We start from the raw sequence: 27,963 nt of genomic DNA on the forward strand, positions 1-27,963 counted from the left end.
ATCATGACTATCGTTGTGAGTGTGAAGTGGTATCTCATCATGGGCTTATTTGCATTTCCCTATGCCAATGCTGTTAAATTAAGCATCTTTTTCATGTGCTTGTTGGAAATTTGTATATTTTTTTGGAGAAATGCCTCTACAGTCCTTTGACCATTTTTTAATTAGGCTGTCTTTTTCTTGTTCCTCACTAAGTGCCTTGTCAGGTACATTCATTTATTTACACAGCATATGTTTAATAAGCTTGTACCTTCTGCCCAATCCTTTTTTGATCCTTAGAGGTATTGCAGTGAGAGGTGAACAGGTAATATCCCTAATTTGGTAGTCCATGCATTCTAAAGGAAAGAGACAGAACAGAAACACACAAAAAGATACAATGCATCAACGGAAAAAATTGTAACAGGTACCTTGAAGCGAAAACAAAGAAGGTGTAGTGATGGAGGCTATGAGTGGGGAGAAAAGTATTTTAGTGAGAATGGTCAGGCAAGGCCTGTCTCAGGGAAAGATCAGAGACTTGTCACGAGGGACCAAGCAAACCACATACCAGAGAGAAAAGTAACACATCCAGAAGAAGAGCCTGGTCAGGAGAAGCTGTCCAGGAGCATGGATCACAAAGGCCAGTGTGGCTGAAACAGAGTGAGGCAGCAGAAAAAGGGTCGAGGCAGCCAAGAACCAGATTGTAGAGGCCTTTTGGGAGTTGGGAAAGAATCCCGTGTTAATTGGAAGCCAGTGGGAAATTTCGGCAAATGAATGATGGAACCTGAATTCTGTTTTAAGAGGATTGTTCCAGCTGCTGAGTGGAAAAGAACAAAGTAGAAGCTGGCACCTAGAACGGAGCCAAATCAGTAATGAAATAATCAGGTTATAGGTGAGACAAATGTAATTAATAGCCGTATGAATCCAGGGGAGTCCTTATAATTAGTAGTAAAATGCGTTCTCTCTGCTAAGAAAATATCTACTTAACAGAAAAACTTGAAAAAGTCAAAACATCGAAACACTTGTGCTTCGTAGTGCCTCTTCACAAACTTAAATTATCTGTATGCGCTGATATCTCTGCTTTAATCCTTCCGGACCTGTGCCTGTGCTCGAGGACCTTCTTTTTTTTTTCTTTTTTTTTTTTTTTTAACTTTTTTTTAATGTTTATTTATTTTTGAGACAGACAGAGCATGAGCAGGGGAGGGGCAGAGAGAGGAGGAGACACAGACTCTGAAGCAGGCTCCAGGCTCTGAGCTGCCAGCACAGAGCCTGATGTGGGGCTCAAACCCATGAACCATGAGATCATGACCTAAGCTGAAATCAAGAGATGCTTAACCAACTGAGCCACCTAGATGCCCCTGAATCCTTAGCTCACTTTTAACCATGTAAAATTTCCCATAACCCTATTCACTGAACATGCCAGTGTTATATAAATTCCTGGGTTTTTTTACTCTGATGGGAAAAGATGATTCTCCCTCAGTTGTAAGGCTTTTTATTTTATAAATGGTCTAGTGCATTTGATTTTTTTGCCTCAAATGTATGTTCAAAATGCCCACTTTTAATTTGGGTGCTTCGATCCATGGCCAAGCTTTTCTCCCCAATTCAAGTGCAAGAACTACTTTGCCTTCTTTTTTTAAATTTTTAAAAAATTTTTTCTAATGTTTATTTATTTTTGAGAGAGAGAGAGACAGTGAGAGTGGAGGAGGGACAGAGAGAGAGACAGGCAGAATCCGAAACAGGCTCCAGACTCTGAGCTGTCAGCACAGAGCCCCACATGGGGCTCGAACCCACGAACTGTGAGATCATGACCTGAGCTGAAGTTGGACATTTAACCGACTGAGCCACCCAGGTGCCCCAAACTACTTTGCCTTCTATCCTTGAAGTATCCTACTCAAATCTTTGAATTGAAAAAAAAAAAAAAGTTCCTTTAAAATGTAATGTTAGTTTTCAAAAAATGTAAGTTTTAGCTGAATTCTTTTGAATACCTAAATTATTACTACTTTAAATTGAAAAGGAAAAAGGAAATTAGACTCTCATATCAAATATTAGAAATGGATGTTTGGAATTAGTGACCATTTATTTGAAAGACAATTTAAGGAGAAGAATTAGGATAGCTGATGAAATGAGCCTCAGAATTTTAATTATTTCCTTTTATCAATGTATTTTAATCCTCTGGTATTGAGGGTACTCAGTTCTACTTTCTTTCAAAGTGTAATTGAATTTTGTTATCCTCTAAAGTTTCATAAATTCAAGACTTTTCCTAGGCAATGATATCCCTATCAAACCCACTTAACTGCCCATTGAACCAAATGGGCATGTGATGCCCATAGTTGAGTTGACAGTCAGGGGCTCTGAAACATGCCTGCATCAGTAGCAGTCTGACTAGGTCCCTCCTACATGAAACAAAGATAAACATTTTCTGAACAGAAGGTGCTCATAAGTATTGAAGATTTTTGACATCGCCTGGTACTACAAAAGATGTGTTTACCAAAAGGATGATCAGTGTTGTCCATGCTAATTTTGAAACAGTTGTGGATTAGGAAAACTGACTTTGTTTGAACTGCTTTCTTAGGAAGTACCTTATTTCTAATGTCTCCTAGTGAAGTGGAATTGGTGATTTATTATCAATACTATTTATTTTTAAACCTTGGGAGATGTACTTAGAACATCTTGCCTATGTCAGCAGATCTATATCCATTACTTATAATTATGGATATAATTACTATATCCAATTACCTTATTAATTTATTTTGGATATTTAATTTCTGGGCTCATGGCACCTCTGTTGTCTTCTGTCTTGAAGTCTCACTACTGTTTAGCTTAGGTACCTTTATTTACACAGATTCAGTGATTGTTATTATAAGGCCTATAGCATTGTTTTCTTTTCCGCCCCCAAGCTGTTGACTTCAGCTTTGCTCTGGGCTGGCCGAACGTCTTGGTTTGTTTGGTTTCGCTTTCAAGAAAAATCCCATTGTATGTTTTTAACATTGTGCATGTTTGAGTGAGATTTCCTGCTTTTATATTTGATCTGTACAGTTTCCTTGTAAAAACGAGACAATTTTCAGTGCTTCTCAAGATGACTGTAAGCAGTTTACATAGCATAAGTATCTGGGCCCTTGAGAGAAGTGTAATTTATTTGTGTTTTCTTGGTACATCAGATAATTGAGCACGATGCTGTGAGGTAGTCTCTGTGATGGCCTTATACATGAGAAAATAACAAATGTTCCATCCCTAAACTGCAAGTCCATTTGGTCCCTGGATTAGTCTTGGAAACCCAACTCTGTTGTTAATTTACAGTGTGACCTTGAGCAAGTCTTGTCTTTTCTGCGGGCTTCATTTCCTAATCTTTACACTAGATCTCCACACATCTGTACTTTCCACATCTCTCTGATGATAGGCACAGAAGAGTGTTCTGTCGGAGAATCGCACAATAGGGTAGTTAAATCAGTCAGGTCACTCACACTAGTAAGAAACACAGCCTAGTGTAACCTTAGCCGCATTACTCAGCTTCCTTGCCTTAGTTTCCTTCTCTGGAATGTGGGTATAATAATTGTGTCCATCTCATAGGATTGTTGGAGAATTACATCAGTTAAAACCTGTAAAGCAGTGCCTAACACATAGCAATGCTCATAAATGGCAGCAATTATCAGTTCCAGACTGTGATTTTTATGTTTATGTTTTGTAGACTGGAAAGCAGAAGCATGATATTCACATAAGAATGTAGCCATTTCTTCATCCTTCTGACTCACTAGAATTTTATCACTTAAAAAATTTATGATCTTCAAGAAAAGCTGACATGATTCTCCTCTTTGGGTCTCTATTGTTATTCTTTGCACTGATTTTCTACTAACTTAACTTGTCTAAAAATCTTAACTCCCCAAATCCCCTATTATTTCGATTCTGTCTATTCCATCTCATCCATTTTCCCTCTGGCTTTGTAAGTCCATCCAAACCCAAGCAGAGTAGCTTATTATTCCTGCCCTCAGGGTAAAGACTTCAAAAGTCTCAGCACATTAGCTATGGAATTCATTCTGCCTGCATCTTCTCTCCTTGTTTGATCAAATAGGCAGCCTCCGTTCCATCTTTCGAAGGTACACATAAGCCAAGCACTTTTTAAGATTTCTCTAATTCAGTAATGGTTTTGATTTTTTTTAATGGCTTCTAGAGAACATTATCTTGGCATACAGTGCTTGAAGATATGGTTTGACAATAGATAGTATTCAAATTGATTTTGTGTTGTCTTCAATAATACAGTTTAGCAGCTACTATAGAATTGGGGAGTAAGAGAGCTGCCAGTTTATAAGTGAATGTGAGCATGGTTTCCCTAGTATTCAAGCTGATTTTTAGCAAAGGAGTTCACATGTGTAGGTGCTATCTTTTCCTCTTCTTTATTTATTTGCCTTTTTTTAACATATATCCTCATGAGCATACAGGGCCAATGCCTCCCAGAAGCTTACTTACCTAAGTATTGCATATATTCTGAACCACAGATTATGAAGGTACAATGTAAAACAGCATATATATGGAGGGCGTTAAAAATTAATCAAAATAAAATCAAAGTAAAAAAATCAAATATAATTTCATCTGAAAAAGCATTGTTTTGTAACCCAGAGTTATTTTCGTTGTTTTGTTTTACTTTTTTCAACTCTCCTGAGTGTAATGTTTCTGGAAATTTATCAAGCTATAAGTTTGAAAAGAAAAATGTATCAAAGGTCAAGTTGCTCATAAATGCGTTGCTGAAATGCCAGAAACAATTATACTGCATAGAAGAGTAATCCCCCAAAGAAATTAAATATCCAGTAATGAAAAAGTTTTATCTGTACTGTGTAAATTTCTCAAGTGTATACTATTTATGATTTCCAGAATATAATATTCTGCATACAATTGGTACATGTTAAGAGTAGGTTATGTTCCAAAAGGAAAGAGAAAAGTGTGTTTTGGAAGGTGTTGTAGTACATAGATGAAGGTAAAATATACACCCACTTATTTTGCCAGGGTTTAATCAAGTACCTGCCAGATGCTTGTGCCTGAAATGTATCATGTTATGATGGAGAGAATATGAGCTTTGGAATCTAGGAATCTGGGCTTGAAATCCTGCATCTACCATTAAGTAGCAGATGACTTGGGGCAACGGGTGGAAAGCTATTTGATTCTCTATTTCAAATGTGCAAGATGTGATTTAAAAAAATATTCACCTCTTGACTTGCTATGATGATCATTTGCTTGGCACGTAGTTGGTATTTAAAAGTATTTCCTTTCTTTTTATGTAATAGCATAAAACTATCATAGATTTTTAAACAGAAAAGGAACATCAAAGGGACATCTGGGTAGCTCAGTCAGTTAAGCCTCCAACTCCTGATTTCGGCTTAGGTCATGATCTTACAGTGTGAGGTCCAGCTGAGAGCCCGCTTGGAATTCTCTCTCTGTCTCTCTCTGTCTCTCTCTCCGTCTCTCTCTCCGTCTCTCTCCCCGTCTCTCTCCCTCTCTCCGTCTCTCTCCCTCTCTCCCTCTCCCCCTCTCCCCCTCTCCCCCTCTCCCCCTCCCTTTCCCTCTCCCCCCTCCCCCCGCTCCCTCCTCTCCCCCCTCCCCCTCCCCCTCCCCCTCCCCCTCCCCCTCTCCCTGTCTACCTTTCTCTCTACCTCTCCCTGCCTTCTCTCAAAAATAAATAAATAGGGGCGCCTGGGTGGCGTGGTCAGTTAAGCGTCCGACTTCAGCCAGGTCACGATCTCGCAGTCCGGGAGTTCGAGCCCCGCATCAGGCTCTGGGCTGATGGCTCAGAGCCTGGAGCCTGTTTCTGATTCTGTGTCTCCCTCTCTCTCTGCCCCTCCCCCGTTCATGCTCTGTCTCTCTCTGTCCCAAAAATAAATAAACGTGGAATAAATAAATAAATAAATAAATAAATAAAGTTAAAAAGAGAGGGAGAGAGAGAGAAAAGAAACATTGAAGAAAAATGTTAGGTCATCTTACCTTGAATTACATGTGTAAGTAGATCCGTATTGGGAAGAAGTTTAAGACTCAATTGCATTGGGTTTTTTGTTTGTTTGTTTTACTTTATCTACTTTTGAATTATGATGAGAACACTGAAAATTAAGAGGACAGGACTTGTAAGTCAGTTGTTGATTGCACCCAGGGATTTTATTCATAGTATTTAACAAAATGTTCACAAACACAAGGCACTCACACTGACCCAACCATCTTCACAGATGCAATTGTTTTCTTTTTAAAAATCAGCATCCCTGCCAAAGGAACAACACCACCATAGTTACATGAGAAAATTGTACAGTATCTTTAGCCTAATCTAGTTACTTTTCAATTTTAGAATATATTTACTCCTGTAAGAGCCCAATTCCCACAAATGTACATTCCACGATGTATTATTGCTTTTAGATTTTGGATCAAATTATATTATGTGTGTATTGATTTAAGGGTGTGTGTGTATGTGTATGTATTCTTCAGAGCAGCAATTGTATTTTATTGATTCATGATTAAATAATCCCCCTAACATAAACTAGAAGATATTACCCCCAAATGTCTCTGTTAGGAAACCTCTACTATAAAACTTCATTACTTTGTTCATAGAAGACTATGAAGTAAAAATGATCCCACTCTGATTTACTTATGTCTCCTTAAAATACATAAATCATTGATTCAATCATTGCTTGAGATAAACAACAAAAAGAGTTATTTGAGATAAGTTAAGATGGTACAATGGGCCAACACTTTTTATTTTTAATTAAATATGTTTATATAAATTCTAGTCACAAATAAGATTTTGAGAATTTGGTTCCATTAACCCTTTCTTCCAACATATTCGAATTTAATCAGGAATAAGTATATCAAATACCTTCTACACACTGATGCATCAGAATCATTCAGGGATTTGTTTTTTTTTTTTTTTACCTCCAACTATGTTGATATATAATTGACACACAACATTTTGTAACTTTAAGATGTACAAGATATTTATTTGATGCACTTACATATTGCAATATGAGTCACCATGGTGTTAGCATTATGTTAAGTGAAATTAGAAAGACAAATACTGTATGATCTCACTTATATGTGGAATCTAAAGAAGCTGAACTTGAAGAAACAAATACAATGGTGGTTCCCCAAAACTGGGGGTGGAGGAAATGGGAAGATATTGGTCAAAAAATACAAACTTCCAGTTAGAAGGTGAATATGTTCTGGGGACCTAATGCACAGCATTGTGACTATAAACATTACTGTGCTATATATGTGAAAATTGTTAATAGAGTAAATCTTAAATGTTTTCACCAGAGAGAGAGAGAGAGAGAGAGAGAGAGAGAGAGAGAGAGAAAGATGGTATTATGTGATGGGATAGAGGTGTTAAGATATGTAATGGAGGTGTTTAGAATTTTTTTTTGTAACTGAGGGGAGAATTGACATATAACATTATATTAGTTTCAGTTATACAACATAATGATATAATATTTATATACACTGTGAAACAATCACCACAACAAGTCTAGATCCCATCCATCACATACATAGTTATAAAATTTCTTTTTCCTGTGAAGAGAAATTTTAAGATTTATTCTTTTAGCAATGTTCAAATATACAATATAGTATATACAATATAGTACAATATACAATATAGTATATACTATATTGTATACAATATACAATATAGTATATACAATATAGTCTATTGTATATTGTATACAATATAGTATATACAATATTGTATACAATATACAATATAGTATATACAATATAGTACAATATAGTACTATTGTATATAAATAGACAATTTGTTCATCACATGCTCTAATTACATTCCCATGACTTATTTATTTTATAACTGAATTTATATCTTTTAACCTCCTTCAACCATTTCGCCCACCTCACAACGCTTTCCCCTTTGGCAACCACAAATATTGTTTCTCTGTATTGTTGAGTTTGGTTTTGTTTCATTTTGATTTGTTTATTTTTTTGTTTTTACATTCGCATGTAAGTGAAATCATATGGTATTTGTTTTTCTCTGGCTTATTTCACTTAGTATAATGTCTTCAAGTTCCACTTATGTTGTTGCATATGACAAGGTGCCACGCTATGTTGTGGTTGAATAATATTATGTTGTTATATTCTTTATATTATATTATATTATATTATATTATATTATATTATATATTATATATATGAATATGTTATATTCTTTATATTATATTATCATATATTATCATATATTATATATATATGAATATATATATATATTCTTTATGCATTTGTCCATCAATGGGCACTTAGATTGTTTCCATATCTTGGTTATTGTGTATAATGCTGCAGTGAACATGAACATGCATATGTCTTTTTGAATTAGTATTTTAATTTGGGGGTGGGGGGGAGCGTATATACCAGTAGTGGAATTATTTCATCATATAGTGGCTCTATTTTTAATTTTTTTGAGGAATCTCCATACTGCTTTTCACATTGGCTAAACCAATTTACATTCACCTCAAGAGGGCAAGAGGGTTCCTTTTTCTCCACATCCTTGTCAACACTTATTATTTCTTGTCTTTTAGATTCTAGCCATTCTGACTGGTGCAAGGTGATAATCTCATTGTGGTTTTGATTTGCATTTCCTTGATGAGTGATGTTGAGTATCTTTTCATGTGTCTGTTGGCCATGTGTATGTCTTCTTTGGAAAATGAAGTCTGATCTAAAAAATATCACTGTCAGTAAAATATCAAAAAGCTTACCACTTATGTTTTCTTCTGGGAGTTTTATGGTTTTAGTTCTTACACTGCAGTTTTCAATCCATTTTGAGTTAAGATTTGTATAGGATATTGGGGCGCCTGGGTGGCGCAGTCGGTTAAGCGTCTGACTTCAGCCAGGTCACGATCTCGCGGTCCATGAGTTTGAGCCCCGCGTCGGGCTCTGGGCTGATGGCCCAGAGCCTGGAGCCTGTTTCCGATTCTGTGTATCCCTCTCTCTCTGCCCCTTCCCCGTTCATGCTCTGTCTCTCTCTGTCCCAAAGATAAATAAACGTTGAAAAAAAAAATTAAAAAAAAAAAAAAGATTTGTATAGGATATAAGACAATAGTTTCATTCTTTGTATGTGGCTGTCCAGTTTTCCCAACAAGATTTATTGAAAAAAACTATCCTTCCCCATTTTGTTGTAAATTAATCGACCATATATGTGTGAGTTTATTTCTAGGGTCTCTATTCTATCACATTCATCTATATGTCTGTTTTCATGCCAATACCTCCTATTTTGGTTACTATAGCTTTGAGCACAGTTTGCAATCAGGGAACATCAGACATCCAACTTTGTTCTTCTTTCTCAAGATTGTTTTGACGATTCAGCGTCTTTTGTGTTTACGTACAAATTTTAGGATTGTTAGTTCTGTTTCTGTGAGAAATGTCATTGGAATTTTCATAGGGATTGCATTAAATCTATAGATTTCTTGGGGCGCCTGGGTGGCGCAGTCGGTTAGGCGTCCGACTTCAGCCAGGTCACGATCTCGCGGTCCGTGAGTTCGAGCCCCGCGTCGGGCTCTGGGCTGATGGCTCAGAGCCTGGAGCCTGTTTCCGATTCTGTGTCTCCCTCTCTCTCTGCCCCTCCCCCGTTCATGCTCTGTCTCTCTCTGTCCCAAAAATAAATAAACGTTGAAAGACTCATTCTTTAAAAAAAAAAAAAAAAAAAAAAAAAATCTATAGATTTCTTTGGCCTATATGCACATTTTAACAATATTGATTCTTCCAATCCTTTAGCATGGAACATCTTTCATTTATATGTGTCTCCTTCAGTTTCTTCCATCCCAGTCTATTATAGTTTTCACAGTACAGGTTTTTCACGTCCTTGATTAACTGTATTCCTAGATAGTATATTCTTTTTGATGTAATTATAAATGGGATTGCTTTCTTAATTTCTCTTTCTGACAGTTTTATGCTATTGTGTAGAAATGCAATAGATTTTTGTATATTGATCTTGTATCTTGCAACTTTACTGAACTTATTTAGTAGCTCTAACAATTTTTTGGTGGACTTTTTTGGGTTTTCCATATATAAAATCATGACTGATGAATACTGACAGTTTTACTTATTCCTTTCCAATTTTGATGGTTTTTCTTTATTTTTATCACTTATTGGTCTGGCTAGGGCTTCCAATACTGTGTTGAATAAAAGTGGCAAGAGTGGCACTTGTCTAGTTCCTGATCTTAGAGGAACTAGTGACTTTTAGCTTTTCACTATTGAGTATGATGTTAGCTGTGGCTTATCATATATGGCCTTTATTATGCTGATGTTTGTTTTCTTTATACACACTTTGTTGAGAGTTTTTATCATAAATGAATTTTGAATTTTGTCAAATGCTTTTCCTGCATCTGTTGAGATGATCATGTGTTTTTTTTTCCCCCTTTATTTTGTTAATGTGGTATATCATGTTGATTGATTTACAGATGTTGAACCATCTTTTCATCTCCAGAATAAATTCCACTTGATCGTGGTGTATGATCTTTTTAATGTATCGTTGAATTTGGTTTGTTCGGGATTTTTTCATCTATGCTCATCAGGGATACTGGCCTGTAATTTTCTTTTTTGTGTGTGGTGGCCTTTCTGGTTTTGATATCAGTAATTCTGGCCTCATAAAATGAGTTTGAAGGCATTTCCATCTCTACAATTTTTAGAAGACTTTGACAAAAATTAGTATTAATTTTTTAAATGTTTGGTAGAACTCATCTGTGAATCATCTGGTCCTAGACTTTTGCTTATAGAGTGGTTTTTGATTACTCATTCAGTCTCCTTACTAGTAATTGGTCTATTCATATTTTCTATTTCTTCATGGTCAGTCTTAGAAGGTTGTGTGTGTCTACGAACTTATCCATGTTGTTGGCATATAATTATTCATAATAGTCTCTTGTGATTCTTCATATTTCTGTGATGTCAGTTGTAACACCTCTTTCATTTCTGATTTTATTTTATTTTGTTTTTTTCTTGGTCAGTCTAGCTAAAGACTTGTGAACTTTGTTATTTTCAAACAACCAGCACTTAGTTTCATTAATTTTTTTCTATTTCGTTTTTAGTCTCTTTTTCATTTATTTCCTTTCTGATCTTTGTCATTTCCTTCCTTCTACTTACTTTGTGCTTCATTATAGTTGCTTGAGGTATATAGTTAGACTGAGATTTTTCTTCTTTCTTGGGTATAGACTTTACTGCTGTGAAGGTCCCTATTAGAACTGCTTTTGCTGCAAGCCATACGTTTTGATATATTGCTTTTCACTTTCATTTTCTCATGATATTTTTCGATTTCTCATTTGATTTCTTCATTGACTCATTGGCTGTTCAGCAGCATGTTGTTTAATCTCCACCTATTCATAATTCTTCCAGGTTTCTTCTTGTAGTTCTTTTCTAATTTAATACCATTGTAGTCAGGAAATCTTAAATTTATTGAGACTCAAGGAAAATTCCATATGTTCTTATACCTACTCACTTCGCCCTGCAGCTATGGCCCCTCACCACCACCTCATGGCAGACAGTCTCTTCTTTACTGTCCTGTTTGCTGCTTCCTTGGAATGTATTCAATAAACTTCTGTCTCCTTTAAAAAAAATATTAAGAACTATTCTTTGTCCTAACAGGTCATCTGTCCTTGAGAATGTTCTATGTGCATATGACAAGAATGTATATTCTGCTGGTTTGGGATGGAATGTTCTGTATATATTAAGTCCATGTAGTCTAATGTGTCATTTAAGGCCAGTATTTCCTTATTTATTTTTTGTGTGGATGATTTATCTGTTGATGTAAGTGGGGTATTAAGGTCCCTTACTATTACTGTATTGCTGTCTATATCTTCCTTTAGGTATGTGAATATTTATTTTATATATCAGGTGCTCCTATGTGCATTGCATAAGTATTTATAAATTTTATATCTTCTTGGATTGACAACTTTATCATTATGTAATGCTTTTCTTTGCTTTTTGTACAGTCTTTGTTTTAAAGTCTATTTTGTCTGTTACAAGTATAGCTACCCCAGCTTTTCTTTGGCTTCTATTTGTATGGAACATCTTTTTCCATCCTTCACTTTTAGTCTGTATGCGTCCTTACATCTGATTGGGTCTCCTGTAGACAGCATATAGCTGGCCAGCTTTAGCAAGGCAGAAGAAGAGTACAAGACACCTCCTGCCAGCTTTAGTGAGGCACAAGGAGAGTACAAAAATGGTGTTGGCAAAACCTCCATCTCTGGAGAGAATCCACCAGGCCCCTACTCCTCCAGTAGATGCTTTAACGTTAGTAAGTGAATCTCCTTCACATATAGGCTGAGGGCTTTACAAACTGCTGATTCTGCCCTGGGCCCTGGGACGAGTGAGACTGCATGAAAGCCCTTCAAGAGCAGTCTTGCTGTTCACAGCAACCTTACCCAAGTGTCATGGACACAAACCCTATTGGTTTTCAAAGCCAGATGTTTTGGGGGCTGTCTTAAGGATTGGGGTATCTGATATAAAGGTGTAGGACTTAAGGGTTGGGGTTTCTGATATGGAATACAAATTCTGCTCCCCAAGGAGAAGTTTCAGATTTGTGAAATCCCTCCTGATTGTGTGTTGCTGTGTCAGAGGCAGAATGTTTGATGAGACTCTACCTCTCCTGCCTGCTTTGATGTGGCCCTTTTCTTGCTTGATTGCGAAGCATGTCTTCAATTAGTTTTCAAGTCATTTTCAGAGTTTTTTCTACATGTAGCTGTGGATACGGCGTATCTGTGGAAGGAAGTCAGTTCAGGATCCTCTTATATTGCATCTAGCACTGCCCCACACCTACCTTAAGGATCTTTTTTAAATGAAAATTTCTAAGACCTCGCTTGGTAGATCCAGCTGAGTAGTTCTCTAACAGGACCTAAAGACAGGTTTATTCAGAAAATCCTCTACCAGATGTGGAACTAGAGTAATTTCTCTATCTTTTACCAGTCCCTGTTCTCACTGTCCTTTAATTTTGACATATGTTGACTGCTTCCTGAGTTCCATTTTGACCCATCTCAGACTAATCACCTCCTTCTTTATCATTACAATATGAATCCTTTAATGGAACTCTCAGATTTTCTTTTGGCAGATATTCATTAGTCATGGTTTGCTTTTTTTTTTTTTTTTTATTACTTTAACAGGGACTTTCTATCTCAGGTATTGAACTGATGATGCTCTTTCTGTATCAGGTGCATACACTTTTACTACAAACTCTTAAAATTGCTGTTAACTTCAGGATGGCCCTGAACAGCTTTTTATAAATATTAACTGTTGATGAAATAAGCTAGGGGTTCCTAACATGTTTGTGGTTTTCCGCACAAAAGCAAATAGCTTTCAGACCAATTAACAGCATAACACTTTCTCCATCATTGAAACTTCATTTTCCCTGAGATTATTTTCTTGTGATTTGGTAGCAGATATTCCACTGTAACTATGAAGAAAAAAAGGGAAATTATCACTTAATATCCTATGGCTCTCAACCTAGTGTTTGTTTATGGTCCAAAGTTACAGTGTTTCTATATGGATTCATCAGAGAACAGAGGGGAAGATCTTGGAAAAGTTTAATGGTGACAGTTATTTCTTTGAATTCGTTTCTGCTTCAGTCTTCCCACATAGTCCAAACTCCTACCTTTTTTACTGCCTCTTTTCTTCAGTTCCAATTCAGCTTTCATTTCCTCAAAACTGTTCAAATTTCAGTGTTCAAAATGTGTCCTTATATAAACTGTGCCATGTCCAATCATCTCATCAATCCAGTCTCTATTGGCAACCAAAATTTTATGCTATGATTATTGGTGCATATTTTTATGGGATAAATATAATATGTCTAAGTCATTTGGTCTTCTTAATCCTCGCAAGATTACAAAGGCCAAATATATGTCTGTTTACCTTTTTTTTTTCTTCATACTTTTGCTATTACTCTGTAGACTTGCTTGCATACTGTGATCTTTGAATAACTATCTATAGAATTACTATGCTTTCTTTTTATTTATGTGAGTATGTAAGAGATCCCAAAATGGAGGAGTGCAGAAAGAGAGGTGGTAAAAGTTGATATATGTAGAGAATCATCCTTTTCTAGGCAATACGGTCTCCTGGGCCTCGTCTGGTTGCAACTTTCCCCAGAACATGGCAAATGGACTTGTTAGATAAGATATGTCAAGTGAGGGCAGTTGGTGGAATGTCTTAAAACACAACAGACACAAATGCATGCTTGATTTGGAGAACTACAGGTAGTCATTTGAGGGTGTAATGTAATCACAGCAGTGTGGCTGGCAGACTCTTTGGTTGATAATTTGCAGGACAGATTGTAAATATGAGACTCCCTCAGAGAAAGACCTGAAACCAAGACCTGGGGAATAAAAAAAAGAGAACAAAACAAAGGGAAAGCCATTCCAAGAGCGCTCATTCAAAGAGAGCCCTGCAAGCTTCCGTGAGGAACTGACTGGGATAGAACCCACAAGATGCATTGGTGTGAGGGAGGATGAGGCTGGAGAGATCAAAACAGGAGTTGTACTTCATCAAAGAGGCAAATGGAATACTGTTGCAATACTTGATGTGGAACTCTCTTTTTACATAAGCTTTTAAAGGTAATTAAACCAATAGATTATAATAAATGTGGTTATTTTGTTGATTGTATTGATAACTCTTCAAAATAAGCCTGCTACATAACTCGTTTAGTACTGTAATGTAGTTCATTGTACTACATAACACTTCTGAAAGTAGCTTTTTTTTTTTTCTTATCTAGAAGATGCTGAAGCCTTGAAGACTGAAAGTAATTGTATGCAGCTGTTTAGCTTATACTGTTTAAGTCACTGTATGGGCACCTGGGTGACTCAGTCAGCTAAGTGTCTGACTTCAGCTCAGGTCATGATCTCATGGTTCCTGAGATCGAGCCCCGCATCAGCCTTTGCACTGACACTGTGGACCCTGCTTGGGATTCTCGCTCCCTGTCTCTCTCTCTCTCTCTGTCCCTTCCCTGCTCAGGCTCTCTCTTTCAAAACAAGTAAAAAACAAAATTTAAAAAGAAAAGTCAATGTAAATGATTTAATCCATCAAGAGAAAGGGCACTAAAAGAGCATTATAAGATGCCACATGTCTTGGTACTTTTGCTTATCGCTGTGAGCTCAATATTCTGTAGTTTAACTTTTAATTAAAAATTTTATTGAGGGCCTGGGAATGTAAGCTGGTGCAGTCACTCTGGAAAATAGTATAGAGGTTCCTCAAAAAACTAACAATAGAACAACCCTACGACCCAACAATTGCACTACTAGGCATTTATCCACGGGATACGGGTGTGCTGTTTTGAAGGGACACATGCACCCCAATGTTTATAGCAGCACTATCAATAATAGCCAAAGTATGGAAAGAGCCCAAATGTCCATCTGTGGATGAATGGATAAAGAAGATGTGGTATACATATACAATGGAGTATTTCTCGGCAATCAAAAAGAATGAAATCTTGCCATTGCAACTACTTGGATGGAACTGGAGGGTATATTATGCTAAGTGAAATTACTCAGAGAAAGACAAAAATCATATGACTTCACTCATATGAGGACTTTAAGAGACAAAACAGATGAACATAAGGGAAGGGAAAAAAATAACATAAAAACAGGGCGGGGAGAAAAAACAGAAGAGACTCATAAATATGGAGAACAAACTGAGGGTTGCTGGAGGGGTTGTGGGAGGGGGGATGGGCTAAATGGGTAAGGGACATTAAGGAATCTATTCCTGAAATCATTGTTTCACTATATGCTAACTAATTTGGATGTAAATTTAAAAAATAAAAAATTAAATTAAAAATTATTGAGGGCCAAAAGTATCTCTAACTCAACTATAAATAATTTTCAAAATATGAAATATAACATTTAATACTCATAATTACACACATTGGCTTTTCCTGAGTTTTCTGTATTTCCTCACAATCTTAGCACTTTAACAAATTGTTAAGTCAGATCGGTAAAATTGTTCTTACTTATACCTTATAAGGTATGGTAAGCAAGTCCACTTATAAGCAGAATTAGGGGAAAATAATAAAGCACATTAATTCAAGTTGACTGAAACACAGTGGAGCACCTCCATTCTTATCATGGTGTGGAAGGAATGGTCAGCTACTCCACTGAAAGGAGGTTAGGAAAGTGGGCATGGTATTGTTAAAATAGAGAACATTTTTCAACTATGTACCAGACACTGAGCTAGGAACTTAATTTTTTAAAAACTCATTTAATATGCATAATAATACTGATGAAGTTTGGGAGTGGTGGTAGGATTCAGAGCCAGTGATCAAGAAAGAATTCTTGAAAACATCTTTGGTGCAAAAAGGTGATTTTATTAAAGCACGGGGAAGAACTCATGGGCAGAAAGAGCTGCCCCAGGACCCTGAGGAGAGACTGGTTATATACTATGGAGTTGGAGAAGGTAAAGTCTAGGGACAGTTTCCAAAGGGATTTTTATATGCTAAAGAAGACTCACAGGATGCTGGAGGCCTAGCTATTGTCAAGCTAAGGTGGTTTTTCCTTCTAGCAAAGTATTAACATTAAGACAGTAGGGAGTTCCTTTTCTGTCTGCCTCAACTATTTGTCATTAAACTGCAGATTATAAGGAAACTTAATTTAGCTGCCATTTCCTTCTTACCTTTGTTCCCCACATCACTATGGAGGAGAGGGTGATACTAGGGACTCTAGGAAACTGGATCTGTAGGTTTCTGGAGATTAGGCTATTGATAAGATTGCCATTTTCTTACAATTTACTAAGACATTTGTAAACCAGTGGAGACCCATGGCCTGTATGACTGTGATCTATCAGTTAATCATTTGTTTTCTTTCCTTTCCTTTGTTCTTGGGCAGTCATGAGTGCTTGAGGAATATCACACCATATCCCCCCTGATGGGAAGTGGGGTGCTAGTTTGTGCTTGGCCTTCAGCTTTCCTTATGTTCCCTCATCTGTACCATAAAATAAGTACTATTATTAGCCTCCATCTGTAGATTATGAAACTGAATCTTAGAAAAAATTAAATCATTTGCTCCAGGGTACATAGTTAATAGGTGGTAAAGCTAGAATTTGAACCAGGGAAGTTTGACTTCTCATTACTAAAAGGGTAAATTTGGAGGAGGTGAAATTAACAATGTAGATAATTTCAAACTCAAAAATAATTAAGAATAATGAAGCTGCAAGAAAGAACTAGTCTAGAATCTCTAGAATAAAAATATGCAATGAACAAATCTGGGAGAAATAAGAACAAATAAAACTGTTTAATTTAAAATCATGCCAGAGATAAAGTTATTATTTGAATTTTCTGGAGTTTCCATAGTGCTTTTAAAAACATGAGTCTCAGTTCACTAAGCCATGTGCCTGATGTCAGATTTTGCAAAGTATAAACACGCCCTTTTTCCTTTTTTTCAGCCCAATCCCAAGTGAAGTCCTCAACCTGAATTATTAGGAAAGTAAATCATGGATGTAGTGATAGTTGTTTGCCTACATGTACGGTTTAAACTAGGAGTACCTAAAATTCAATGAAGCATAAAAATGCAGAGTTGTGATTGGATTTAGCACAAAATTTTCATCATTTATTTCTAACAAGTGTTAGTTACTATACTTTGTTAGAATGGGCTTCATCTCAAAAATGAAGTTAAAGGTTGTGTTAATGACCATATCAGGACATAGATTTGGAAAGTGGATACTGCTGGGGAAAGGAAGGCAGCTTTTTTTTTTTACCTCAGGGTCACCTGATTCATTTTGCAGTACCATGAAGGAATGAAAACAGAGACTTCAAGTAACACAACAAAGATGAAAGGGAAGAAAACATAATGAGAATATAAAAGATACACTTATTGGAAATGGAAAGGTTTTGAAGAAGATGATGAAAGAGCAGGAAAATCCTAAAAATAATTATAGTATAAAGATTCTAGATTGCTTAAAGGTATTTAAAAGTTAGTAGGTGAATACATAGACTTTTTTTTAAGACGAAAAGAGAAGATTAAGCTTATGGTAATAAATTGGATGTGAATTAGTTTCAAAAACTGCACCAAACAGAGTTGCACATGAAGACTTTATTCTAAACTATTACAATAGAACTGAAATCAACTGCAAAGAAACAAAAGGCAGGAATGTTTTTAAGTATTGGGTGATTAGTGAGAAAGCAGTTGAGGACCACAGGGAAGAAACTGATGAATGGGATGTGTTTGTTGAGTACATTCAGTTACTCCTGAGTTTGCAAATATTATTCTCAGTGAGTAGGCCAAGTCTGTTTGCTAACTGCCACCCACTGAAGAAGTCTGAGACCTACTATCCTACAAAGACTGAGGTAACAGGGCATTACCTCCTTTGATGTTTCCTTGTCTAAGAGATGGTTCCCAAATCCTAGAGAAAGATATTTCCTGGGCTGTAAGACTGAGAAGAGATTAGAATAAATTTACATAAATTTCAAAGGGGCAGAAAAAGAATTTAAAATTGCAAGGTTTTTTTTTTTTCTTTTTTTTTTTTTTTTAATAAATGTCTTAAGAAAGGGAAGGTCAGGGACCTAGAGACAGGAAGGAACCTGTCAGGCTCAGACAAGCTAAGGGTAATGTTAAGGCCATCTTGATCAGGGTCTAATAGACTAAAAGTTGAAAATCTATAAACAGAAGTGGCCTTTTCAGAAGAGAAAAGCATGTCCTGGGATTTCTAATCCTTTTTTCCCCCCTCATCCAGCAAACATTTGCTGCAAACCTCTTTAGTTTTGATAGTAACTGAACCAAAGACTTCAGATATAAATATATTGAATAAGACAAAATCCCTGACCAGAAGGTTCTCATAGGCTAATTGGAGGTAAAAGTGAGTGAGTAAAAAATTATCAAACTTCTTTAAAATGATATGTTTACAGTGTTGTGCAAACAGAAAGTGTAGAGCACAACTCCCTCTGGGGAACTTGAGAAGGTTCACAGTCCTAAAAAGTGACTTAGCAAGAGGGTGGGGCAAGCAGACATGGAGAACAGTGTACAACAAATAGCAGAGGAATGAGAGAGCAGCATTTCAGTTCCTAGAGAATCAAATGGCTTTCTCTGGATAGGATGTAGGGAGAACGTGAGGCAGTGACAGAAGATGAGGATTTCCTGTATCCCACTAAGGAATTTGACCCTCAGCTAATAGGTTGGCTTATGTTTGCATTTTAGAAACATATTTTGGGGGTCAGAATGGGTGATGGGCTGCAGGGGAAGTGGGAGACAGCAGGAGGTTGGAGGAAAGTACATAATTGCCCTGAAGAAAACATGGGGTCAGGTGATGCTTAGTATATTGAATAAATCGGATTCACTACCTGGATGTGATAGGTGAGGGAAAGCAGGGTTTAAAAATTATTTGGAAACTTCCCATGAAAGATGAAGAGATAGGAAGCTTCTTTTCAACAAGAGGAACAAAGAAAGAGTTATAAGACTCCATTCACTGGTCTTTTACTTGAGTAAGCTGAGAGTGATTCCAGACTTATATATCCTACAGTTGTTATAAAGTTCAGATAAGATGGTTTTATGAAAATGCTCTCTGAAAAGATCCAAGCAAATACAAGACTTCATTCTTTTCCCGTCTCATTTCTTTTGTGAATTTATACTGGCTATCAATAAATAAGTAAATATACAAATAATGAATGCCACTATCAGAAGTCAACATTAATTTTTAAGACAATTTCTGAAGAATACAAAAGACATCAACAACTCAATAATAATTCTCAGAATTGCTATAGAGTTTGTGTAAGTCTGGCAAGGAAAATCTATCCCAAAAATATGGTACTAGAGGCTTTCTAAATAGTGTGCTTTTTAAAAACCTTGGCTCTGTGTCTGGTTTCTCTCTGCTTTAATGTCTCCTTTCTGTTTATGCCCCTCTCAGGTCTATTACATTGGTAAGTTTCAATTCGTCAATACCTTCTGGAGGTACATTGCACATAGTACTACCATGACTGTTGAAAGTCAACTATCACAATCTGAACATTTCTATGATTAAAACGAAATGAGAATAATGCAAGGAACATTAAGGAATAGTGCTGAACATGTATATGCCTTACATTAAAATATAATTAATTATATTTTTACTGTATTAATGTTGTGTTCTTTGCTCATCTCCTAAGCTATAAAAACCTTGAAACTATAAAAACCTTCATAAACCAAGATTTATCTTTTATATAACGTTTAAGCTCCAGTACAATGAATGTAATAAACTTTCAGTATATACTTTTACTAAGAAAAAGAAGTGTATCGTCTGATCATTCTTCTCATTTTGTTTTATTTTTATGGAAATTGTCATGAATTTTTAGTGTAACTACTTCAAACAGATGTTCAATTCTCTTATCCTGATAATAGGAACACAGTAGAATGAAAGGAGATATTTCAGAAGAGTTCATGAGTTTGGTGAATTTCATGAAATAGACCAAACAAGGGGAAAATTTGGAGGTTACTTTAAAGATGTCAAAATACATGTTTAAATTGATTAAATGATGAATTATTTTAAAAAATATTCTTAAAACTGTATTTGTGAAGAGGTAGGAAGGCACCCACTTAAATACTGAAGTCTTGTTTTGAGTTCATAAAAATAGCTAAACCCAAGTGTATTCATTTTATTTCTCAACCTTTTATATAAGTTTATATAAGTTTAAGCCAGATATGCTTTAGTTAAGCTTAGTTAAGGCTTCAAAATAAAGCGGAAGTTTTAATATGTAGACAATGGTTCATTCACTTCTTTCTGTGTTATATAATTCATATGAAATATACATTTTTGTAGGTTTAGTTAAGGTATATAGAGCTTCATAGGTGGAAAATACAAGTCTCATAAATATAAACCAATCCTTTAAAACTTTTATGTTGGTAAATGCATGCCAAAAACAATATATAGTATATTTAATATACAAAGGCAAGTGTGAGGATTCTAAAAGTTTATGACTTCATGTTTAGTGCCTAGCTAAGAAATCATCCCCAGAAAGACTACAGAAAGCAAACCAGGTTGCACTGGTCTTCACCTCCATGAAATGTAGAACCACATCATTCACTATTATGATCATTAGATCTGTCTGCCCAGATTTATTTGGATGCACACTCAGACAATCAAAATCTCGAAAGGTTCTATAATGGGGACATATGGTAGTTGAAAATGTGATAAGAGTAGGGCAGTAGATATGGAAAAATAGAATTTCCCAAATGCTCGGCAGTAAAATTTTCATTCTTCTATATGGAAAGAATTTACATGAACCTGATATTTGGATATGTACATAGATTCTCTGAAATAATGTCATGCAAAACAGTTCTTATCTAATTAAAATAGTGTTTATCAATCAAAAACAAGTTTTAATGTGAAGAGGAGGGATGAAGTTATTTTCTGCAGCACTAATAAATAGTGACTTTAGTTTTCTGGGTCGCTTTTCATATGAACAATAAGATAGAAGTTACACTCATAGAAAGTGACTGGAAAGACAAATTATGCAATTACCTGTGATAGCCATAAACCCAACTTTTCTTTCCTCCGTAATGTTTCCCTGATGACTTGTGCCTGGAGTGCTCCTGGAGATTGAGCTTAAAAGAGCACACTTCAGGGGTGCCTGGGTGGCTCAGTTTAAGCATCCAGCTTTGGCTCAGGTCACGATCTCGTGGTTTGTGGGTTCTAGTCCCACATCGGGCTCTGTGCTGACAGCTCAGAGCCTGGAGCCTGCTTCACATTCTGTGTCTCCCTCTCTCTCTGCCTCTCCTGCTTATTCTCTGACTTTCTCTCTCTCTCTCAAAAATAAACAAACATTAAAAGAGACAGAGAGAGAGAGCACACTTCCTAAGGGTTCCAGTTAGTGGTCAGTTAATTGAGTTGATTAAAGCACCTGTCAAAACCAAAGTCAAGGATCTAAATAATTTCATATTTTCACAGATCCATTGCCATTTTTTCAATGGCTATAAACCAAAATAGGTAACCTTGGACATGTCAACATGCATACTCTTTGTATTTGACACAGTATACCGCCACCCCTATGCTTCACTTTGCCCTGAGAAACAATTTAGGGTGCCAGTTTCTTGACATCTTTGTAGATAAAGACTCATCCATTAGTAACTCTCTTGGCATCCCAAGTTCTCCATATTACCATGCCACTTAAAAAAGTTGATTGGCACGGTGTCTGGGTGTCTTAGTCAGCTGAGCTCTTGTTTTAGGTTCAGGTCATGATCCTAGGGTCGTGGGATCAAGCCCCATGTTGGACTTTTCGCTGTGCATGGAACCTGCTTAGGATTCTCTCTCCACCTCTCTCTCTCTCTCTCTCTCTCTCTCTCTCTTCCCCCCCTCTCCCTCTCCCTCTCCACCCCTTCCACACCCCCACCCCCTGCAGCTCACATGCACACATGCACTCTCTCTAAAAAAACTGTAGAAGTTGACTAGAAAACATTTAAGATCTCTGCTTCTTTAGTTAAACTTCTGCTCTTTGAAACAGTAAGCTTAAACTTTCTGATCTTCATTTTTTTTCCCTTTAAAGTAAAAATTAGATGTTAATATCAGTATCAGAAGGTCATTGTAGGGATGACTGGGCAGCTCAGTCTGTTAGGCATCTGACTTATTTTCAGCTCAGGTCATGATCTCACAGTTTGTGGGGTTGGGCTCTCAGCTGACAGCGTGGGATTCTGTCTCCCTCTCTCTCTGCCTCTCTCTCTCTCAGTAAAATAAAATAAGCATAAAAAAAGAAGGTTGTTGTGAATGGTCCAAATCCAGTTACATAATAAATGAATCATGGGGGTGTAATGTACAACATGGTGACTATAGTTGATAATTCAGTAATGCATATGTGAAAGTTGCTAAGAAAGTAGATTTTAAAAGTCTTTATCTCTTGAGAAAATTGTAACTGTATGTGGAAACAGATGTTAATTAGACTTATTGTGGTGATTATTTCACAATATATACAAATATTGAAGCATTATGTTGTGCTTCTGAAACTAATACAATATTATATGTCAATTATACCTCACAAAAAGCTCATTGTGACAATTAGCTGAGATGATGTATATAATATTCATAGTACAGTGCTTGACAAAAGATGGGCAATCAGTAAGTATTCACGGAATGAATGTTTTCCTCTAAGTACACCTTATATGAAGAGAAGTATAAAAGGAAGTTCCACAGAGAAACAATTGATGTTAGGTATGTAATCCAGATGAATTTGTAGCTGCCCCTTTCAAGAGGCAGTATGGTGCTATTCAAAACACAAGAGGAGTAAGGCAGAAAAATCCTAGAATAGTGCTTCTCAGATTTTATGTACATGCACATCACCTGGGGATCTTTAGAAAATGCAAATAATGATTCAGTGGATGGGGTCTGAGAGACTGCATCTCTAGCAAACGGCAGCTGGTGCATATGCTGCCTACCCACTGAATACACTTTAACCAAGTCCTGGAGCACTTGAATGTTTGGCAAGTTAAGAAATACTTTACTTAAATCCATGTTATTCTAGTCCAGCATTCTGTTTCCTGATAACAACAGGTTAAAATTAATTCATTTGTTCATTTAAGGGAAGATTATTTTGTGCCTGTTTTGTACTAGGCACTGTTTTAGTTTCTGAGTATAAAATAACTCAGATAAAGATCCTTCCCTCATTGGGCTTTTAATCTAGTGGTAGGGTCAGAAAATAAACTTGTAAACAATTAATTAAAAGTTTCCCATGGTGATTAAAGCTGTAAGAAAAGTAAAATGAAGTCACTGTGAGTTTGTGTATGATCAATTAAGCCTCCTCTAGGAAGGAGACAACTGAACTAAAACCCGAATATTGAGAAGTAATCTTTGAGGAAGTCTGAAATTTTCATACAAAATGAAGAGACAATGCCAAGGCCCTGAGGCAGTGATGAGATTGATCTGTAGGAGACGAGAGGAAAAAGCCATAATGGCTGGAACATAATGTAATTATTTGGATGCAAGACAATGATAAGCGATTGGGAGCAATCAGGGTCAGGGGCTTACCTGGCAAAGCTGGGGAGAGTGAAGAAAGGGCTGAAATCTAAGGAAATATTGGAGGTTGGATCCAAGGTGAGTCTTAATAGCTTTGCAGAGGATTAAAATGTACTCTAAAAGGGGGGTTGTCTAGGTGGCTGAGTCACTTGAGCATCCAGCTTTGGCTTAGGTGATGGTCTCAGGGTTTGTGAGTTGGAGTCCCGCATCAGGCTCTCAGATCCTCTGTCCCCTTCTCTCTCTGCCCCTCCCCTCTCCTGTGTCAGCATGTGCACTCTCAAGCACTCTCCTCTCTCACTCTCAAAAATAAACAAACAAAAAAGAGACATACTCTAGAAGGATTGTGCCTGGCCAGAAATACACCTGGCTAAGCAGAACAAGGTGAATGAAAATGAGCTAACATAAGGTATCGGACACAGGTTGTAAAAAAAAAAAAAAAAAAAAAGAAAAAGAAAAGAAAAAAAAAGAATAACTTGTAAAGTAAGAAGCGTTCAAATTGTGCATCCCTTAAGTTTATGCTATGAGAAAGAGAAATATATCATTTATGCCAATGCAAATTAATCTTATAACACACATGTAGCACAGTTGAATTGTTGCAGAATGAGTTAAATTTTTCTGAGTAGAAATCATTAAGTAACTATTAGAGAAGAAATAAAACTGTAATTCCTGGCTGACTGTAGGCTGTAGCCCCAAATTTGCCTGACTTTTCACAGGATACTAGAAATGAAAGTAAAAGAGAGTAGATGGAACATTAAAAGTGGCAATGAAGAAAATAAGACATGCAAGTCCCCTCTTGCACTCAGAAAAAAGTCTACTAGGAAAAAGAGTCATCATTATTATGTAAATTGAAGAATATTAAATGGCTTGTACTATAATGATTTTTGTACTGAACCTTCAGTACCTATAAATCTACAGTCTATCTTCATAGTGTTTTACTGGGAGATAGGCCAAACCCAAAAGCCAATAAAAGCAGAATTAAAAGAGATCACACAGATCATAGTAACTAAAGAAAAATGAACAATATAATGATGAGTCCAATTGTCGTTTCAGTGAGTCTTACTAGTGAGCAAATCTAATAACTTAAAACCTTGCAAAGTAATGGCTGTTAACATTCCACTTGACTTCTGATTGTGTCTAATGATTTAAAGCCCTGCAAACTAGTAGCTATTAATATGTTAGGGCCTTTCTAATCGATGTTTGATTTTTTGTCTTGTTTTTCAAATATATGAATAAAAGGCTGTCTATTAACACGATGCTCCTGACCTTCCATTAGTGAGAAACAGCTCTGAGTTGTTTTTCTAACAGCAAAGAAGAATAGCACAATCAGTCACTCTTTCTCCCCTGAAAGCATAATGGCCCAAGGCACACGTTCTGAGAGAGTCATCTAGAATTATGGTCATATTTTGTGGCAAAATAATAGATAAAATTTTGGTTGTTTGTGTTTCGTTTCACTCTGTTCCATTGACGTCTTTAGCACCTGACATTAACCAACTAAGCCATAGAGTTCATTTCATCTTCTATTTTGGTCATTTTTTGTAATTCTTTTGGTTATCTTTGGCATTTATTAACCTCAACAACATTTTTTTTTCTCATTGGCCTTTTGTATATCTCATTGTATTCATTCAACAAATACTAAATGAGTGCCAATCTGTAGAGCTCCCAGGGTAAGGGAGGGAGTGGAGTGAGATAAAGCTGGGAAGAGAAACCACAGCCAGGTCATTTGAGGTCTTATAAAGTATTAAATTGCTCATCTCTATCTTAAGAGCAACAAGAAACTTCTGAAGAGTTTTCAGCACAGGAGTGATGGCCATCTTCTGCCATTTGCTTACTCTGTTGTGTTTCTCCCCCTTTCCCACCAGGCCCACCTTAAGTAGTGGGCTTATAGTGTTATCCTATTATTCACATTTCCTGGCTATTTCCAACTAACAAAATATTTTTTTATGAAAGAAAAAGGTTGCCAATCATACAAAAATAAATTCCCTGTGAAACAGAGAGTTTGCAAATAGAGATACCTGAGTTGGTTCGTGAGAACATATGGTACATGTTATGGATAGAGTTGTTATCTGTAAATGATGACTCATTTCCAGCAATGCCATAAAGAGGGGAACACTGGGGCACCTGGGTGGTGCAGTCGGTTAAGCGTCCGACTTCAGCCAGGTCACGATCTCGCGGTCCAGGAGTTCGAGCCCCGTGTCGGGCTCTGGGCTGACAACTCAGAGCCTGGAGCCTGTTTCCGATTCTGTGTCTCCCTCTCTCTCTGCCCCTCCCCCGTTCATGCTCTGTCTCTCTCTGTCCCAAAAATAAATAAACGTTGAAAAAAAAAATTAAAAAAAAAAAAAAAAAAAGAGGGGAACACAATTCACTGATGCTCCTTATTGCAAGGTTAATATTATAAATATAAAAATCACTTACCAGGTTGGTATCTGTAGTATAAAAACACTTTCAGCACTGTGCTTGATTGACACACCTAAGCTTCTGATAATAAAAGAAGCTCCACTGAAGGATATATATTTACTCCTGGTGTTCTTTTAACGTCTGGCTGTAGTACGCTTTGTTTTAGCTTTGTTTTTAACTAAGAACAAAACAACCTAATTTATCTTGGTGCCCATCTGGTTGCAATTGCTCATTTTACATTTATTTAAAAAATGATAGATTGTTCGTGGTGATGTCTTCCCCAGGAGAAGAAGTTGACAGACAGCTGTGTAGAGATGCCATCTTCCCCATCCCTGTGGCCTGTTATGCCCCATGCCCAAAGGACTGTGTGCTCAGCATGTGGTCTGCGTGGTCCTCCTGCTCACACACCTGCTCGGGGAAAACCACAGAAGGGAAACAGATACGAGCACGATCTATTCTGGCCTATGCCGGTGATGAAGGTAAGGTTGGCCACCAGCTTCACGAGGGATTTGGATTCCTTCCAAAAGTTGGAGTGCCCCCCCCCCCACCCTTTTTTTTGTCTTCCCTGGTTGAGGTGATGCTCTACAAAAATCTTCCGGAGATCTACTTCCAGAATCCCAGAAATCAAGGAAATTTAATATCTGTTAACATATTTAGCAACTTACTCCCATTCCCCAAAGTTAATCTTGAAAATAGATCCTTAATAAAAGAAGAAAGACTCTTAAAAGTAAACTCACATTGCCTTTCTACCCTCCTAATAATTGCTTTCCAGTTTAAATGGTAAACCTGGGAAGAAGTCTGAAAGAGGCTCCCCAAATTCCAGATGTCAGGTTTGATTATTTTTCTCTATTTCAGTAGTCAGTTTTTGCTTTTGAAATCTCATTCTACCTTCTCATAAATAGGCATATATGTTCAATAGTAAAGGTGGGATTTTTATTATTTGGCTTTTATGTTTGTTTGTTTTTAGAGAAACACTAGCACAGCTATTGGTTGACTAAAAATTACATGTATTATCTGCCATTCAGGTTACTGAACATAGGTTCTAAGATCCAGACGTCTCATATATGTAGACCGCGTTCATTTAAAAAACAATTTTTTTAATGTTTATTTTATTTTTGAGAGAGAAAGAGAGAAAGCACAAGTGGGTGAGGGGCAGAGAGAGAGAGGGAGACAGGATGGAAGCAGGCAGCCTCCAGGCTCTGAACTGTCAGCACAGACTGACACGGGGCTCGAACTCACAAACCGTGAGATCATGACCTGAGGCAAAGTCAGACGCTTAACTGACTGAACAACCCAGGTCCCCCTGATTGTGTTCATTTTTAAAATATGCTGCTCCTTAATCACCTCATCCTACTGGGGAAATAAAACATGCTGTGTCATAAATTCATACGTGACTTGTATAAGCTTTATTGTAGAGAAATACAAGGCTCTTGGTAATTGTCTCTCAGGCTTACATCCAAATGCTAATTCGGCCTCTGTGTGACTGGGTGATATGTTATACTTAATGTTGCCATTCTTGAGAATATCATAGGAGTAAGGAAAACATAGAAGTCATCAAGTTCTATCACATTAAGGCATGTTCTGTCTCAAGAATATAGGCACATATTATTGAAACATTATCAAGCTGAATGAGTCTTCTCCTCTTTCCCATTTAGCACATGTAAATAATGATTTCTATTTGTAGCATGCATGTGTTTC

The 27,963-nt window shown here is 36.7% G+C and overlaps 1 protein-coding gene across 3 annotated transcripts in view; it reads left to right on the forward strand.

Annotated features, from left to right (window-relative positions):
- The window catches only part of THSD7A (thrombospondin type 1 domain containing 7A), a 449,664-nt gene that overhangs the window by 314,929 nt on the left and 106,772 nt on the right, over positions 1-27,963 (forward strand). For all 3 annotated transcript variants that reach the window (XM_086695294.1, XM_086695275.1, XM_086695285.1), the window contains one exon: positions 26,550-26,744. In XM_086695294.1, the coding sequence (XP_086551420.1) occupies positions 26,550-26,744 (195 nt within the window). The remainder of the gene's footprint in view (positions 1-26,549; positions 26,745-27,963) is intronic.

This window comes from Puma concolor, chromosome A2, assembly GCF_028749965.1.
Source record: "Puma concolor isolate L17-30 chromosome A2, mPumCon1.1.hap2, whole genome shotgun sequence".
NCBI classification, from domain to species: Eukaryota; Metazoa; Chordata; class Mammalia; order Carnivora; family Felidae; genus Puma; species Puma concolor.